This window comes from Heloderma suspectum, chromosome 2 (assembly GCF_057233095.1).
Source record: "Heloderma suspectum isolate Gila_16-S chromosome 2, 16-S_ref, whole genome shotgun sequence".
In the NCBI taxonomy this organism is placed as follows: domain Eukaryota; kingdom Metazoa; phylum Chordata; class Lepidosauria; order Squamata; family Helodermatidae; genus Heloderma; species Heloderma suspectum.
The window spans coordinates 28,097,329-28,110,041 of record NC_139459.1 but is presented as its reverse complement, the minus strand read 5'-3'; the positions used below and the strand labels follow the sequence as shown (position 1 = coordinate 28,110,041).

At 43.7% G+C, this 12,713-nt stretch overlaps 1 protein-coding gene across 2 annotated transcripts in view; it reads right to left on the bottom strand.

Annotated features, from left to right (window-relative positions):
• Nucleotides 1–3,280: 3,280 nt before the first annotated feature.
• WDR70 (WD repeat domain 70) overlaps nucleotides 3,281–12,713 on the bottom strand; it is a 183,854-nt gene continuing 174,421 nt past the window's right edge. Inside the window, exon 18 of one of the 2 annotated variants that reach the window (XM_084833092.1) lies at nucleotides 3,281–5,783. In XM_084833092.1, the coding sequence (XP_084689218.1) occupies nucleotides 5,696–5,783 (88 nt within the window). In that variant the 3' untranslated portion in view covers nucleotides 3,281–5,695. The remainder of the gene's footprint in view (nucleotides 5,784–12,713) is intronic. The other variant, XM_084833093.1, reaches the window with a different exon arrangement.

Genomic DNA, 12,713 nt, shown 5'->3' with positions numbered 1-12,713 from the left:
GCTACATAATTTGGCCTTTAACTTCTTCCAATAGATGGGAATTAAGATTAGGTTTGCCTTCCCATAGGTGTCACAAGCGTAAACTTTCTCAGAAAATTCTGCAGATCAATGCAAGGACTGTTTCTGTGCACCAGATCCTTACTATCAACCAGCCTGAGTCTTGGACAGCTCCTTCTGTCACCTCCCTATGGGTGAAATGGGCTGGAATCTGGACTGTATTATCCTCAGCCAAACACTAGAAGAGACTGCCCTTACACCACCACCACACGTCACCAACTGTATTACACCTTTGTATGGATTTTAATCATAAACTGCTTTGGGTGAAAAGTGGTGTGTGTGTATTACATACACACATACAGTTTTAGAAGAGCAATACAATTTCCCACTAGTCTTCAATATTTTTGCATTGCATGTAGAAGAGTTCAGGACCGAGAAGTTCCGTAAAGAGAACAAGGAAAGCATCGACCCGTACGTCTTCCTGCCCTTCGGTCCCAGGAACTGCATTGGGATGCGCTTTGCTCTCCTGGTCATGAAAGTGGCTGTGGTGGACTTGCTGCAGAAATTTTCCTTCCAAGTCTGCAGAGAGACGCCGATCCCCATGGAACTGGACACCAAGGGCTTCCTGCAACCCAAAAAGCCCATCCAGCTGAAGCTGGTCTCCAGAGCCATTGCTGGTCCTGAGGAGTAAAGAAATTGGAAACAGCGGCTGCTGCTGATTCTCTCCCTCCACACTATATCATATGGGACCGGCAGCTTGAGTGAACAGAACTGAAGACGGGAATGCTCCTGTGCTCATCCCTTGGCACTACTGACTTCAGCAAACAGAAGCGAATGGAGGAAGTCGTAGCTTTGATCGGAAGAGCTTCACAGTTATCATCGGTCCTGGATGTGTCTTTAGTTATGACTGCCTGTTGAAAGTTGTTTCTAGGTATATGTTGTTTGTGTATATCATCTGTGTGCTTTTATGTAAATGGATTTTAAACTTTGTATATTGTATTTTAAAATTTTAACTTTTGTAAACCGCCCAGAGAGCTTTGGCTATGGGGCGGTATAGAAATGTAATAAATAATAATAATAATAATAATGATGATGATGATGATGATGATGATGATGTATTTGGCTACAGGTTATTTGCACCTAGAAGGCACAATCATGAAAATGTGCTACCACCACGACGGCCTTTTCTAGAACCCCTTCAGATGTTTGGAGATCCTCTGTGAATGCTCATAAGGTGTGTATTGGTGGAGGCAACGTTATGGTATCATGCTCCACCCTTGCTGTATGTGCCATCCTTCACGTACCCGCAACATGTGTATACTTGTACATGTACAGGCATCCCTCTATGAGCAACCCTGATCACATGAAGAAGTGTAAACATAAAAAGATCTATGCGGGATCAGACTAAGGGTCCAACCCCTCCAGCATTCTGTTCACACAGTGGCCAACCAGCTGCCTCTGGAAAACCCTAACCCATAAGACAAGAGTGTGATAGCACCTTCCCACTTGTGTTTCCCAGCAATTGGTGTACTGGAGGTAGCTTCAGGACTAGTAGCCACTGATAGCCGTCTCCTCCAGGGATTTGTCTAACCCCGTTTTAAAGCCATCCAAATTGGTGGCCATCACTACATCTTGTGGTTGCAAATTCCATAGGTTAATTATGAGCCGTGTGAAGAAGTACTTCCTTTGATCTGTCCTGAATCTCCCACCAATCAGCTTCATGGGATGACCCCGGTTCTAGTATTATGACAGAGGAAGAAGAATGTCTCCCTATCCACTTTCTCCAAACCGTGCATAATTCTGTACACCTTTAATTGTGAATGTGCATAGGCACATGGCAGATGTGTCAATGAACGTGTGCTCAGAAAGAGGTGGAACCTGCTATTCCCCTGCTGTACACTTTCTTGAACACCTGAAAAAGGTTCTCATCTTCTTTGCAGGGTCAAGTACTTCGCTAAGAGTTCCAGAGGTAGTAGATGCATGTGAAAGAGTGTGGCTTCCGCCAACTTTCTGTTTCCTTTGCACTCTTGCTGATCTTATCAATAAGTAAAAAGGAAACTTGAATTTCTAGTGAACCCATCTTTCAGGCCCTTTTAGCAGTAGGGAACTTGTTTTCTGGGCTTTAAAGAGACCTGCTTGCCAAATATCAACAAAGAAGCAGGGTTAAGTGATACAGCCTTTTAAATCAAAGATTCATCCAGCTGGAAGGTAGTCTGTGGGAAAACGACACTATCCTAAATCTTACAATGAAGAGAAAGTACACTTGATGAACCACTAATTATGGTAACTGAATTAAGTGTAAATGTTCTAAGAAACAGAATCATAATTAGAGACCTTGAATTTACGTCAAACCGAGTCAACAGAGTCCTTGAATAACCCTCATGTGCTTTTGCTAGATTGGAAATATTTAAAGGGAGGGAACCCACCTTGCTCTAAACAAATGTCTATCAAATGAAAAAGAAGATTCCCTCTTGCAAAACCAGTTCTGACAACAAGCACAGCAGGATGGCTACTGGAATAAAAGATTAACCTTCAGGGCTGGCCCAAGACATTTTACTGCCTGAGGCAAAGAACAAGAGGGTGCCCCCTCCCATCACATGCACACAAGCCAACTGGACTTGCAGATGAATCTGTCTTTAACACTGATGACGGGGCAGCATCCTCCACTACACCTGAAGACAGCAGGCTGATGTAGGGGATGAAGAGCAGGCCACATGGCACACAGGACTTTCCTCCAACACCTTGCTTCTGCCTCCCAGCATCTGCCGCCTGAGGTGAATGCTTCACTCTGCCTAATGGCAGGGACGGCCCCGTTTGCCTGGTATAGTATGTTGCAGTGTATGGTATTAGCACGTCTTTCCCTTTCTATCTTCTACTTTGTGTATTCCTCAAGCTGAGTAAAACCCTGTACCAGAGATTCCCAAACCAAGCCAGGGCACAGGAAAGGGCTAATATGTGCCTTGAAAAATAAAGCCATCCTATTGGAAGTAGCCACCATTCTCCCATGCTCACTGGAGTAGGGAGGCTTTGTGCAGGATTGGTATGTGCGTACTTACATTGTTCTGAGGGAGGGAATAAGGACACACTGGGAACCCAATACAGGTAGCACTACACTTGGCAGATATGGGGTAATTCAGAAGCCTTGCCATTGCTCAGACCACATGGTTCCATCTTTGACTGACTGGGGAAAGGGGTCAAAGGGATACCAGGAGGCAATATTAAGTGGGGCATTTGCAGAAGATTGCAAATCTACCCATTGTTCTGGAACTGCAGAGGCTTATTCCCAAACTGACATTTTTATTTATTTTATTATTTTATTTAGTATTACATTTATATTGTGCCTTAACTCCTCTTGCATCGTCCTCCTCCTCTCCATTTTATCCTCACAACAAACCCTGTGAGGTAGGTTAGGCTGAGAGACAGCAACTGGCCCAAAGTCACCCAGTGAGCTTCATAGCCAAGTGGGGACTAGAACCCAGATCTCTTGAGTCCCAGTCCAACACTCTAACTACTACACCACATTGCCTTCCTTCACAGAACTGAGACTGCAAAGAACCCCACAGATTTGTTCCCTGAACAGTTAGAATTATGCCGGGGCGAAAAGCTGAGTTATAGGGAGGGTTTCAAGAAAAACTGCTTTCCCTCTTTTGCTTTTTGGGGGGTCTGGAGGGAAGGGAGATTTCCCAGCACTAGTCAGAAAGTTTGTGAATAACATTCTATGCCATCACATCAGTTCAGACTCCAAATATCACAAGGTCCACTGTAACAAGCCCAATGCAATATGCATATGTTACACTATCTAAGGCAGGGACGGGGAACCTCCGGGTGTCTGGGGGTCAATTTGTCCCTTCCTCTGGAACTCATCTGGGGCTGCATCCCTGCCTGACACTGCTGTGCCACAAAAAATGGGCAGTGTGTTACAGGCAAAAAAGGGCCTATTGAGCTTGGTTTTAAAATTAAACAGGCCCTTTTTGTGCCACACAGCCAAATTCCAGCAGCGAAGTGCCAATAATTTTTTCTGCTGCAGCAACTTTGGTGGCGGTGGGGGTCACACAGAAGGCAAGGGGGATGCATGCAGCCCACCCTGATCTAAGGGCCTGTTAGTATAATGGACCACAGAATTTGTGTAGCTTCTCCTGATGGCCATGCACCTCCCTGTTTATCTTCTGATGCTGTCTGTCTTAAAAGGTCCTCTGGGACCTTTTAGAAATATCCTTCAAAGAACATATAAACATAATTGTGGGAAGTTGGGCTCAGCTGGAGCATGCCTCCACACTGTGCCTCTGCTGACCCAACTGGAAGTAAACACGGTTGGGGTGGCAGTGGCTCGGTGGCAGCTGGCTGCCTGATGCTTTCCCACCTTCTCTGTGGCCTCATCAATGGCAGAGGCTGCAGCAGTGTTGAAGGCTGAAAGGAGATGGCAGTGACTGAGGGCTGCAAGAGACAGGAAAGCTTTACCCTCAGCTGGGGACAAAGCAGGCTGTGCAATTCTAGGCTGCACACTGGAACCCAGGGAGGACAGCAGGGTGAAATTTCATAGAATCATAGAATAGTAGGGTTGGAAGGGGCCTTTATGGGCAGCAAACACTTGGTGGTAAGTCATGAACTTACCAAGAGGTGCTTTCTTGCTAACAAGATCCTCTCTCTCTTGGTCTCTTCTCCTTCAGTGGGCGGGACAGGATTGAGAGGGGATTGGGGAGAACACGGAATTTTCTGGCTATAAGGCACTGAAGAAGTCCCAGTGATGAGACCTTCTTCTTAACCCTGAGATAAGGGCAAGAAGGACCTCCTCTGGAGGTAAGCAGTGGGCTTCAAGGTCTTTCTTCTTGTACCCCTCCCCCCCACCAGATTCTCACAATCACTCTTTCATGAAACAATAAGCCTGGTGTTAAAACTGGTATTTTTGTATAATAGAAGTTGCTACCACACTCCAGAGCTTAATATTATCAGCAAATATATACAAAATCAGGGACAAAGGCATGTCCCTACTGATTAGGGAATGCATAGGCAGCAAGATGTTATTGCCTCGCAGTACACAGTAACAATTAATTGGATTGAAAAAAACATCTGTTGTTAGAAAAAGAGACTCTACATTTCTATTAGAGACATCTGTTTAGAAATATTCTCTTCTATTATAGATAGCTGAAAATAAATGCATTTGTCAATAATATAAGATCCTGTACAATTCACAATGCACATTGCAAACATATATCAGAAAACAGTCACTATATTAAAAGCAAGTGTGTGAAATAAAATTATTAAAAACAAACATGGAACTTAAATTGTTCTAGGTGATAGTCAGTACTTGCAAATATCTTATTTCCTCAATGTCTTCATATGATAATGTCACCACATCTGAAAAGTCATGAGAGTGTAAGACAAATGTATAGCATCAGTTTTCTTTTATGTCAAGGATAATCTAGTATAGTAAACAAACAAAAACCACCACCACCACATAGGCTTTAAAGAAATCAAAGTTTAAGAACTTTTATTTATGAACTTCGCTCCCTTTACAAAATGTAGACTTAATGCTAAATTATTCTACTTCACTCTATGGTGAGTATAGTCTTTCAAATTGGTGTAAATAGCCCTGCACATGAAAGTAATTTTGCTTGCAGAAATTTGACTTCTCTTGCATAAGGAAAACGAGTTCAACTTTGTCCCAAATCCTTTATGAGCCTCCTCCAATCTGAATTCTTCAAATTTTACGTTTTTTCCACTCTGGCTTGTCATCTGTTTCATCTTCGTCTGATTCCACTTCTGCAAAAACTGCTTTTGGCTGAGTCCTAAAAGGGTATTAAAGAAGAATAATGATTAAACAGGAGCTCTGCAAAACTGGACAACTTCATGATTGCCCTTAAAATGGGGAGGGGGCAGGGAGAAGAGAAGAAAACCTGGGCATAATTGTTTTACTTTTATCCCTTCCATATTAAGTAATGAACACTGTAGGAAGAAAGGCAGATTAAAGACTTGAATGTCATCCAGAGGTGTTGGCACTGGATCAATACGCTGGTACACTGTACCTCTATTTTTCATTATCAAACCCCAGGGAGGCAACTGAAACCCTTGACCAGTGCCTAGGGGCAGTATTGGGATGGATACAGGCTAAGCTCAAACTTAATCCGGGTAAGATAGAAGTACTGCTGGTTGGGAAATCTGTAATATGGATGGAGGTTTAGACCTGACTCTGGATGGGTCACACTCCCCGTGAAGGGCCAGGTATGCAGCCTGGAAGTTGCTGCTGGACTCGGCACAGTACAGGTGGTGTTGCTGCCAGGAGTGCTTTTTACCAGCTGAGGCTGGTTTGGCAATTGCGGTCCTGCCTAGAGAAAACTCACTTAGCTATGGGGATACATGCCTTGGTTACGTCCAGGTTTAATTACTGTAATGTGCTCTATGTGGACTGCCCTTGAAGAGGGTTGGAACCTGCAACTGATACAGAACACAGCAGCAAGAACACTTGCGGGAAGGAGGGGTTCAGATCATATTACACCTATATGCTTTCGCTGCATATTTGTTTCTGGGCCCAATTCAAGGTGCTGTTTTTGGCCTTTAAAGCCCTAAATGGTTTGAGCCATTTATCTGAAGGGCTGCCTACACCTGTATGAACATGTCCAAGCTCACCAGCAAGAGCAATCTGGTTGGCAGCTACTATGGGTAGGGCTTTCTCAGTAGTGGCCCCACACCTTTGGAACTCCCTCCCTAGGGAGATAGATATGGTCACATCACTGCTGGCTTTTAAATATCTATCTATCTATCTATCTATCTACCTACCTACCTACCTATCTCCATGCAGAGACTATGTTGTTGGGAATGGCTCAGGACTTCTTGGCCCCCATGGTAATTATGGTGCTGTCCCAAATGATATTGGGGCCCATACATACAGCAGGATTTTGTTGTTGTTCTGGATAGGAGGAGGGTGATCTAGGTATGGAGGAACAGTATGTAATCCCTTTGTCATGGACAGATCACTACCTGGTAGGCTTTGGACCAGCCTCCCGCAGCAGGGCAACCTCCAGATATTTTGGACGTCAACTCCCATCAGCCCCAGGATGGGACCACCTATCCTGAAGTATCTGTACTGGTTGCCAATTTGCTTTCAGCCCAATTCAAAGTGTTGGTAATTACCTTTAAAGGCCTAAATAGCTTGGGTCCAGGATAACTGAGGAATCACCTTCTTCCATACATCCTGCCAGCTTCCCCAGATCAGAAGAAGAGGCCCTTCTTTGTGTCCCACCTAGGGTGGAAGCATGGCTCATTGCAAGAAGAGACAGGGCCTTCTCAGTGGCTGCACCAATACTGTGCAGCCTCTTGCCTGTGAAGTACAGATAACACCCCTCTCTGGCTGTCTTTTGCCATTTGATAAAGACATTTTTATTTGGGCAGGATTTGGCCTGCTAAGTATTTGCTATTTTATGTAAAGGTTATGCTTTATCTGTGATCTCCCCATATATGTCTATAGTTCTTTTTTTAAACTTTAAATGTAATCTGTTTTTATTTTATGGTTGTGATTCTAAATTGTTACAAGCCGCCCTGATTAGTGCATAGGTAATAGAAAGGTAGAATTAAACTCTATGTGGAATAAAGAAATATTTACATATTCCAGTCTACACTTGGTTGAATCATTCTGTGCCTGAGAAATTTTTAGCTGCTGCTGCTGTTTTTCCTTTAAAATTGTAATGGTCTTTTCATGTGTTTTAGCATCTTGTAAGCTACCCTGTGAAGGGACAGTGCGGCCTGGAAGATGGGTTTAAAAACCCCTTTAAATTAATTAATTAATTAATTAATTACTTAATGTGGGAGAAGAGAGTGTTTCAGAGAATCCAGTCCCAGCATGTGTAGGGCTTTAAAGGACAAAACCAGCACCTTTAATCAAGCCAGCAAAGACCTTAGAACACCTATCATGTTGTGTTCGGGGCAATCTCAAGCCAATTTTGCATCTTATTCAAAGTATTTAATTTTACCATTATCTCTGGTATTTTTCAATCGTATAGGGTTTCAATTCTTGAGGGACAGGCTTTTTTTTAATGCTCACTGTCTAGGCTGTGCCCAGTATAAGTCTTCCATCATCCCACACTAGTCACACTACTGCTTGAATGAGACATTTCTCCTCCTTATCTGCCAAACTCTGCTTACTTTTCAGCTGGAATATAATTAAGATGACAGATGGAAATGCCCCCCCCCCTTTTTTAAGTGCACGTATCTCATGACATCGGTTAATACATTACTAGTGCACTGCATTTTGACAGCTGCTAGAAAACAAAAACAAAGAAAGCATGGCTTGTTGGCCTATGCATGAAGAAACATCTCCTCTAGAGAAACATGATTGTGCACTATCCTGATAAGTATTTTCATATGAACACATACTGTATCCAGCCCAAAAGCTCAACCCAATGGAAATCTGATCAAGATGCCACCTGCATATAACACAAAGTACTTACTGGACATTTCATTCAGTAAGAAGACACTATGCTACTTCTACTTCTGTGTTCAATTCGAGACATTTTCCATTTCAATCAGAACTTACTTAACTTTCATCCCACGAAACTGGTGCTCAAGAAACTTCAAGAAGTGCTAACATCCATGACAAGCCTGAAAGGGCCACTTGAACTTCATTTTCTTTGTTGTTGTTTATTCGGTCAGTCGCTTCCAACTCTTCGTGACTTCATGGACCAGCCCACGCCAGAGCTTCCTGTCGGCTGTCGGCACCCCCAGCTCCTCCAAGGTCGAGTCCGTCACCTCCAGAATATCATCCATCCATCTTGCCCTTGGTCGGCCCCTCTTCCTTTTGCCTTCCACTTTCCCTAGCATCAGCATCTTCTCCAGGGTATCCTGTCTTCTCATGATGTGGCCAAAGTACCTCAGTTTTGCCTTTAATATAATTCCCTCAAGTGAGCAGTCTGGCTTTATTTCCTGGAGTATGGACTGGTTTGATCTTCTTGTAGTCCAAGGCACTCTCAGAATTTTCCTCCAGCACCACAGTTCAAAAGCATCTATCTTCCTTCGCTCAGCCTTCCTTATGGTCCAGCTCTCGCAGCCATAGGTTACTATGGGGAATACCATTGCTTTAACTATGTGGACCTTTGTTGTCAGTGTGAAGTCTCTGCTCTTAACTATTTTATCAAGATTTGTCATTGCTGTTCTCCCAAGAAGTAAACGTCTTCTGATTTCCTGGCTGCAGTCAGTGTCCGCAGTAATCTTTGCGCCTAGTCCCTGCCTCCACGTTTTCTCCCTCTATTTGCCAGTTATCAATCAAGCTGGTTGCCATAATCTTGGTTATTTTGAGGTTTAACCGCAACCCAGCTTTTGCACTTTCTTCTTTCACCTTCGTCAGAAGGTTCCTCAGCTCCTCCTCGCTTTCAGCCATCAAGGTGGTATCATCTGCATATCTGAGATTGTTAATGTTTCTTCCAGCGATTTTAACTCCAGCCTTGGATTCATCAAGCCCAGCACGTCGCATGATGTGTTCTGCGTACAGGCTGAATAGGTAGGGTGAGAGTATACAACGCTGCCGTACTCCTTTCCCAATCTTGAACCAGTCCGTTGTTCCATGGTCTGTTCTTACCGTTGCTACTTGGTCATTATACAGATTCCTCAGGAGGCAGACAAGATGACTTGGTATCCCCATACCACCAAGAACTTGCCACAATTTGTTATGATCCACACAGTCAAAGGCTTTAGAATAGTCAATAAAACAGAAATAGATGTTTTTCTGAAACTCCCTGGCTTTCTCCATTATCCAGCGGATACTGGCAATTTGCTCTCTAGTTCCTCTGCCTTTTCGAAACCCAGCTTGTACATCTGGCAATTCTCGTTCCATGAATTGCTGGAGTCTACCTTGCAAGATCTTGAGCATGACCTTACTGGCATGTGAAATAAGTGCCACTGTTCGATAGTTTGAACATTCTTTGGTGCTTCCCTTTTTTGGTATGGGGATAGAAGTTGATTTTTTCCAATCTGGTGGCCATTCTTGTGTTTTCCAAATTTGCTGGCATATAGCATACATCACCTTGACAGCATCACCTTGCAAGATTTTAAACAGTTCAGCTGGGATACCGTCATCTCCTGCTGCCTTGTTATTAGCAATGCTTCTTAAGGCCCATTCAACCTCACTCTTCAGGATGTCTGGCTCTAGCTCACTGACCATACCGTCAAATCTATCCCTGATATTATTATCCTTCCTATACAGATCTTCCGTATATTCTTGCCACCTTTTCTTGATCTCTTCTGCTTCTGTTAGGTCCTTGCCATCTTTGTTTTTGATCATACCCAATTTTGCCTGGAATTTACCTCTGATGTTTCTAATTTTCTGGAAGAGGGCTCTTGTCCTTTCTCTTCTATTATCTTCTTCTGCTTCCGCGCATTGCTTGTTTAAAAATAATTCCTTATCTCTTCTGGCTAACCTCTGGAATTTTGCATTTAATTGGGCATATCTCCCCCTATCACTGTTGCCTTTTGCTTTCCTTCTTTCTTGGGCTGCTTCCAGTGTCTCAGCAGACAGCCATCTTGCCTTCTTGGTTTTCTTTTTCTTTGGGATGTTTTTTGTTGCCGCCTCCTGCACAATGTTGTGAACTTCTGTCCATAGTTCTTCCGGGACCCTATCTACTAAATCTAGTCCCTTAAATATATTCTTCACCTCCACTGCATACTGATTAGGAATATTAGTGAGCTCATATCTAACTGATCTGTGGGTCTTCCCTATTCTCTTTAGTCTGATTCTAAATTGTGCAATAAGAAGTTCATGATCTGAACTACAATCAGCTCCAGGTCTTGTTTTTACCAACTGCATAGATGTCCACCACCTTTGGCTACAAAGGATGTAGTCAATCTGATTTCGGTGTAGACCGTCTGGTGAAGTCCATGTATAAAGTCGTCTCTTAGGTTGCTGGAAGAGAGTGTTTGTTATGCGCAGTGAGTTGTCTTGGCAAAATTCTATCAGCCTATGTCCTGCTTCATTTTGTTCTCCCAGACCATGCTTGCCTGTAATTCCAGGTGTCGTTTGACTACCCACCTTAGCATTCCAGTCTCCTGTAATGAAAATAACATCTTTTTTTGGCATACTATCCAGTAGGTGCTGCAGATCCTCACAGAACTGATCTACTTCTGCTTCTTCAGCATCTGTGGTTGGGGCGTATATTTGGATCACTGTGATGTTAAATGGCTTACCCTGAATTCGAATAGAGATCATTCTGTCATTTTTTGGATTGTATCCAAGCACTGCTTTAGCCACTTTATTATTAATTATGAAGGCTGCTCCATTTCTTCTGTGGTCCTCTTGTCCACAGTAGTAGATCTGGTGGTCATTTGATGTGAAGTGGCCCATTCCAGGTCACTGACACCCAAAATATCTATATTTAATCTTGACATCTCCCCAATAACCACATCCAATTTGCCCTGGCTCATAGATATTACATTCCAGGTTCCTATGGTGTGTTGATCTTTAGAACATCGGATTCGTCATTCACCACCAGCACCAACAGCTGCTAGCCGTCCTTTCGGCTTTGAGCTAGCTGCGTCATCACATCTGGGGCTAGTTGAACTTATCCTCTGTTCCTCCCCAGTAGCATTTTGACCATCTTCTGACCTGGGAGTCCCATCTTCCGATGGTATACCGACATATCTCTGGTTGTACTGATCCATTTAGTTTTCATGGCAAGAATACTGGGGTGGGTTGCCATTTCCTTCCCCAGGGATCGTATTTAGTCTGACTTCTCTGCCATGACCTTCCCATCTTGGGTGTCCCTTCACAGTTTAGCTCATGACGTCATTGAGGTGCTCAAGCTCCAGCACCACGACAAGGTAACAATCTCCTTTGCTGGAGATCGTCTTTGATCTCTTTGCTGGAGATCTTGCTCATTTTCTTAGGCTATCCCAAAGTCAAAGATTGCCATGGAGTCAGAGGTGCCTCGGGTTCAAACTGAATCACATGATGCTTTGGTACCACCATAAATTCTGACACCGAAGCCCCAGGTTCAAGGGAAGAAATCGCTTGAGGGGTGGCCTCTACTTTGGAAGACATAGGCTCAGATGAAGTGTGCATGTAATGTTAATAAAAACAGTGATGGGACCAGAAAATTGATGAAAAGGCAATATGGAGAGATCGATTCTGGACCGTGGAATCAGCAGCCTTCAGGGCTTTCTCCCAAAGGAGGGCCCACAGATGAGACAATCTATTCTCCCATGACCATTTCATAAAGGCTTAGCAATGAGGTCAAGAACCAACCAAGAGGAAGTTGGTTTGTGTCTACTCTCCGAAGCAGAGTAGACACGTGGAATGTCCAAATGTGAGAGCCAGTGTGGTGTAGTGGCTAGAGTGTTGGACTGGAATCCAGGAGATCTGGGTTCTAGTCCCCACTTGGCCATGGAAGCTCACTAGTGACTTTGGGCCAGTCACAGGCTCTCAGCCCAACCTACCTCACAGGGTTGTTGTTGTGAGGCTAAAATGGAAAGGAGGAGGATTATGTACACCACCTTGGGTTCGTCAAAGAGGAAAAAAGGCAGGATATAAATGTAATAAATAAATAAATGTGAGGGGGAATTTTCTCAAACAATGCCTTGGAGACCAAGAGCTCCTAAGATACACTACAAAAAAGAAAAACCAACCCCCTACCCCCCACTGAACAAATAAAAGACACAAATGGAAAAGCAAGATGTAACAAAGAGGAGAACAGAAGAGAAAACAACAGATTTTAAAAGGGGAGATTGAGTGCTCAGCA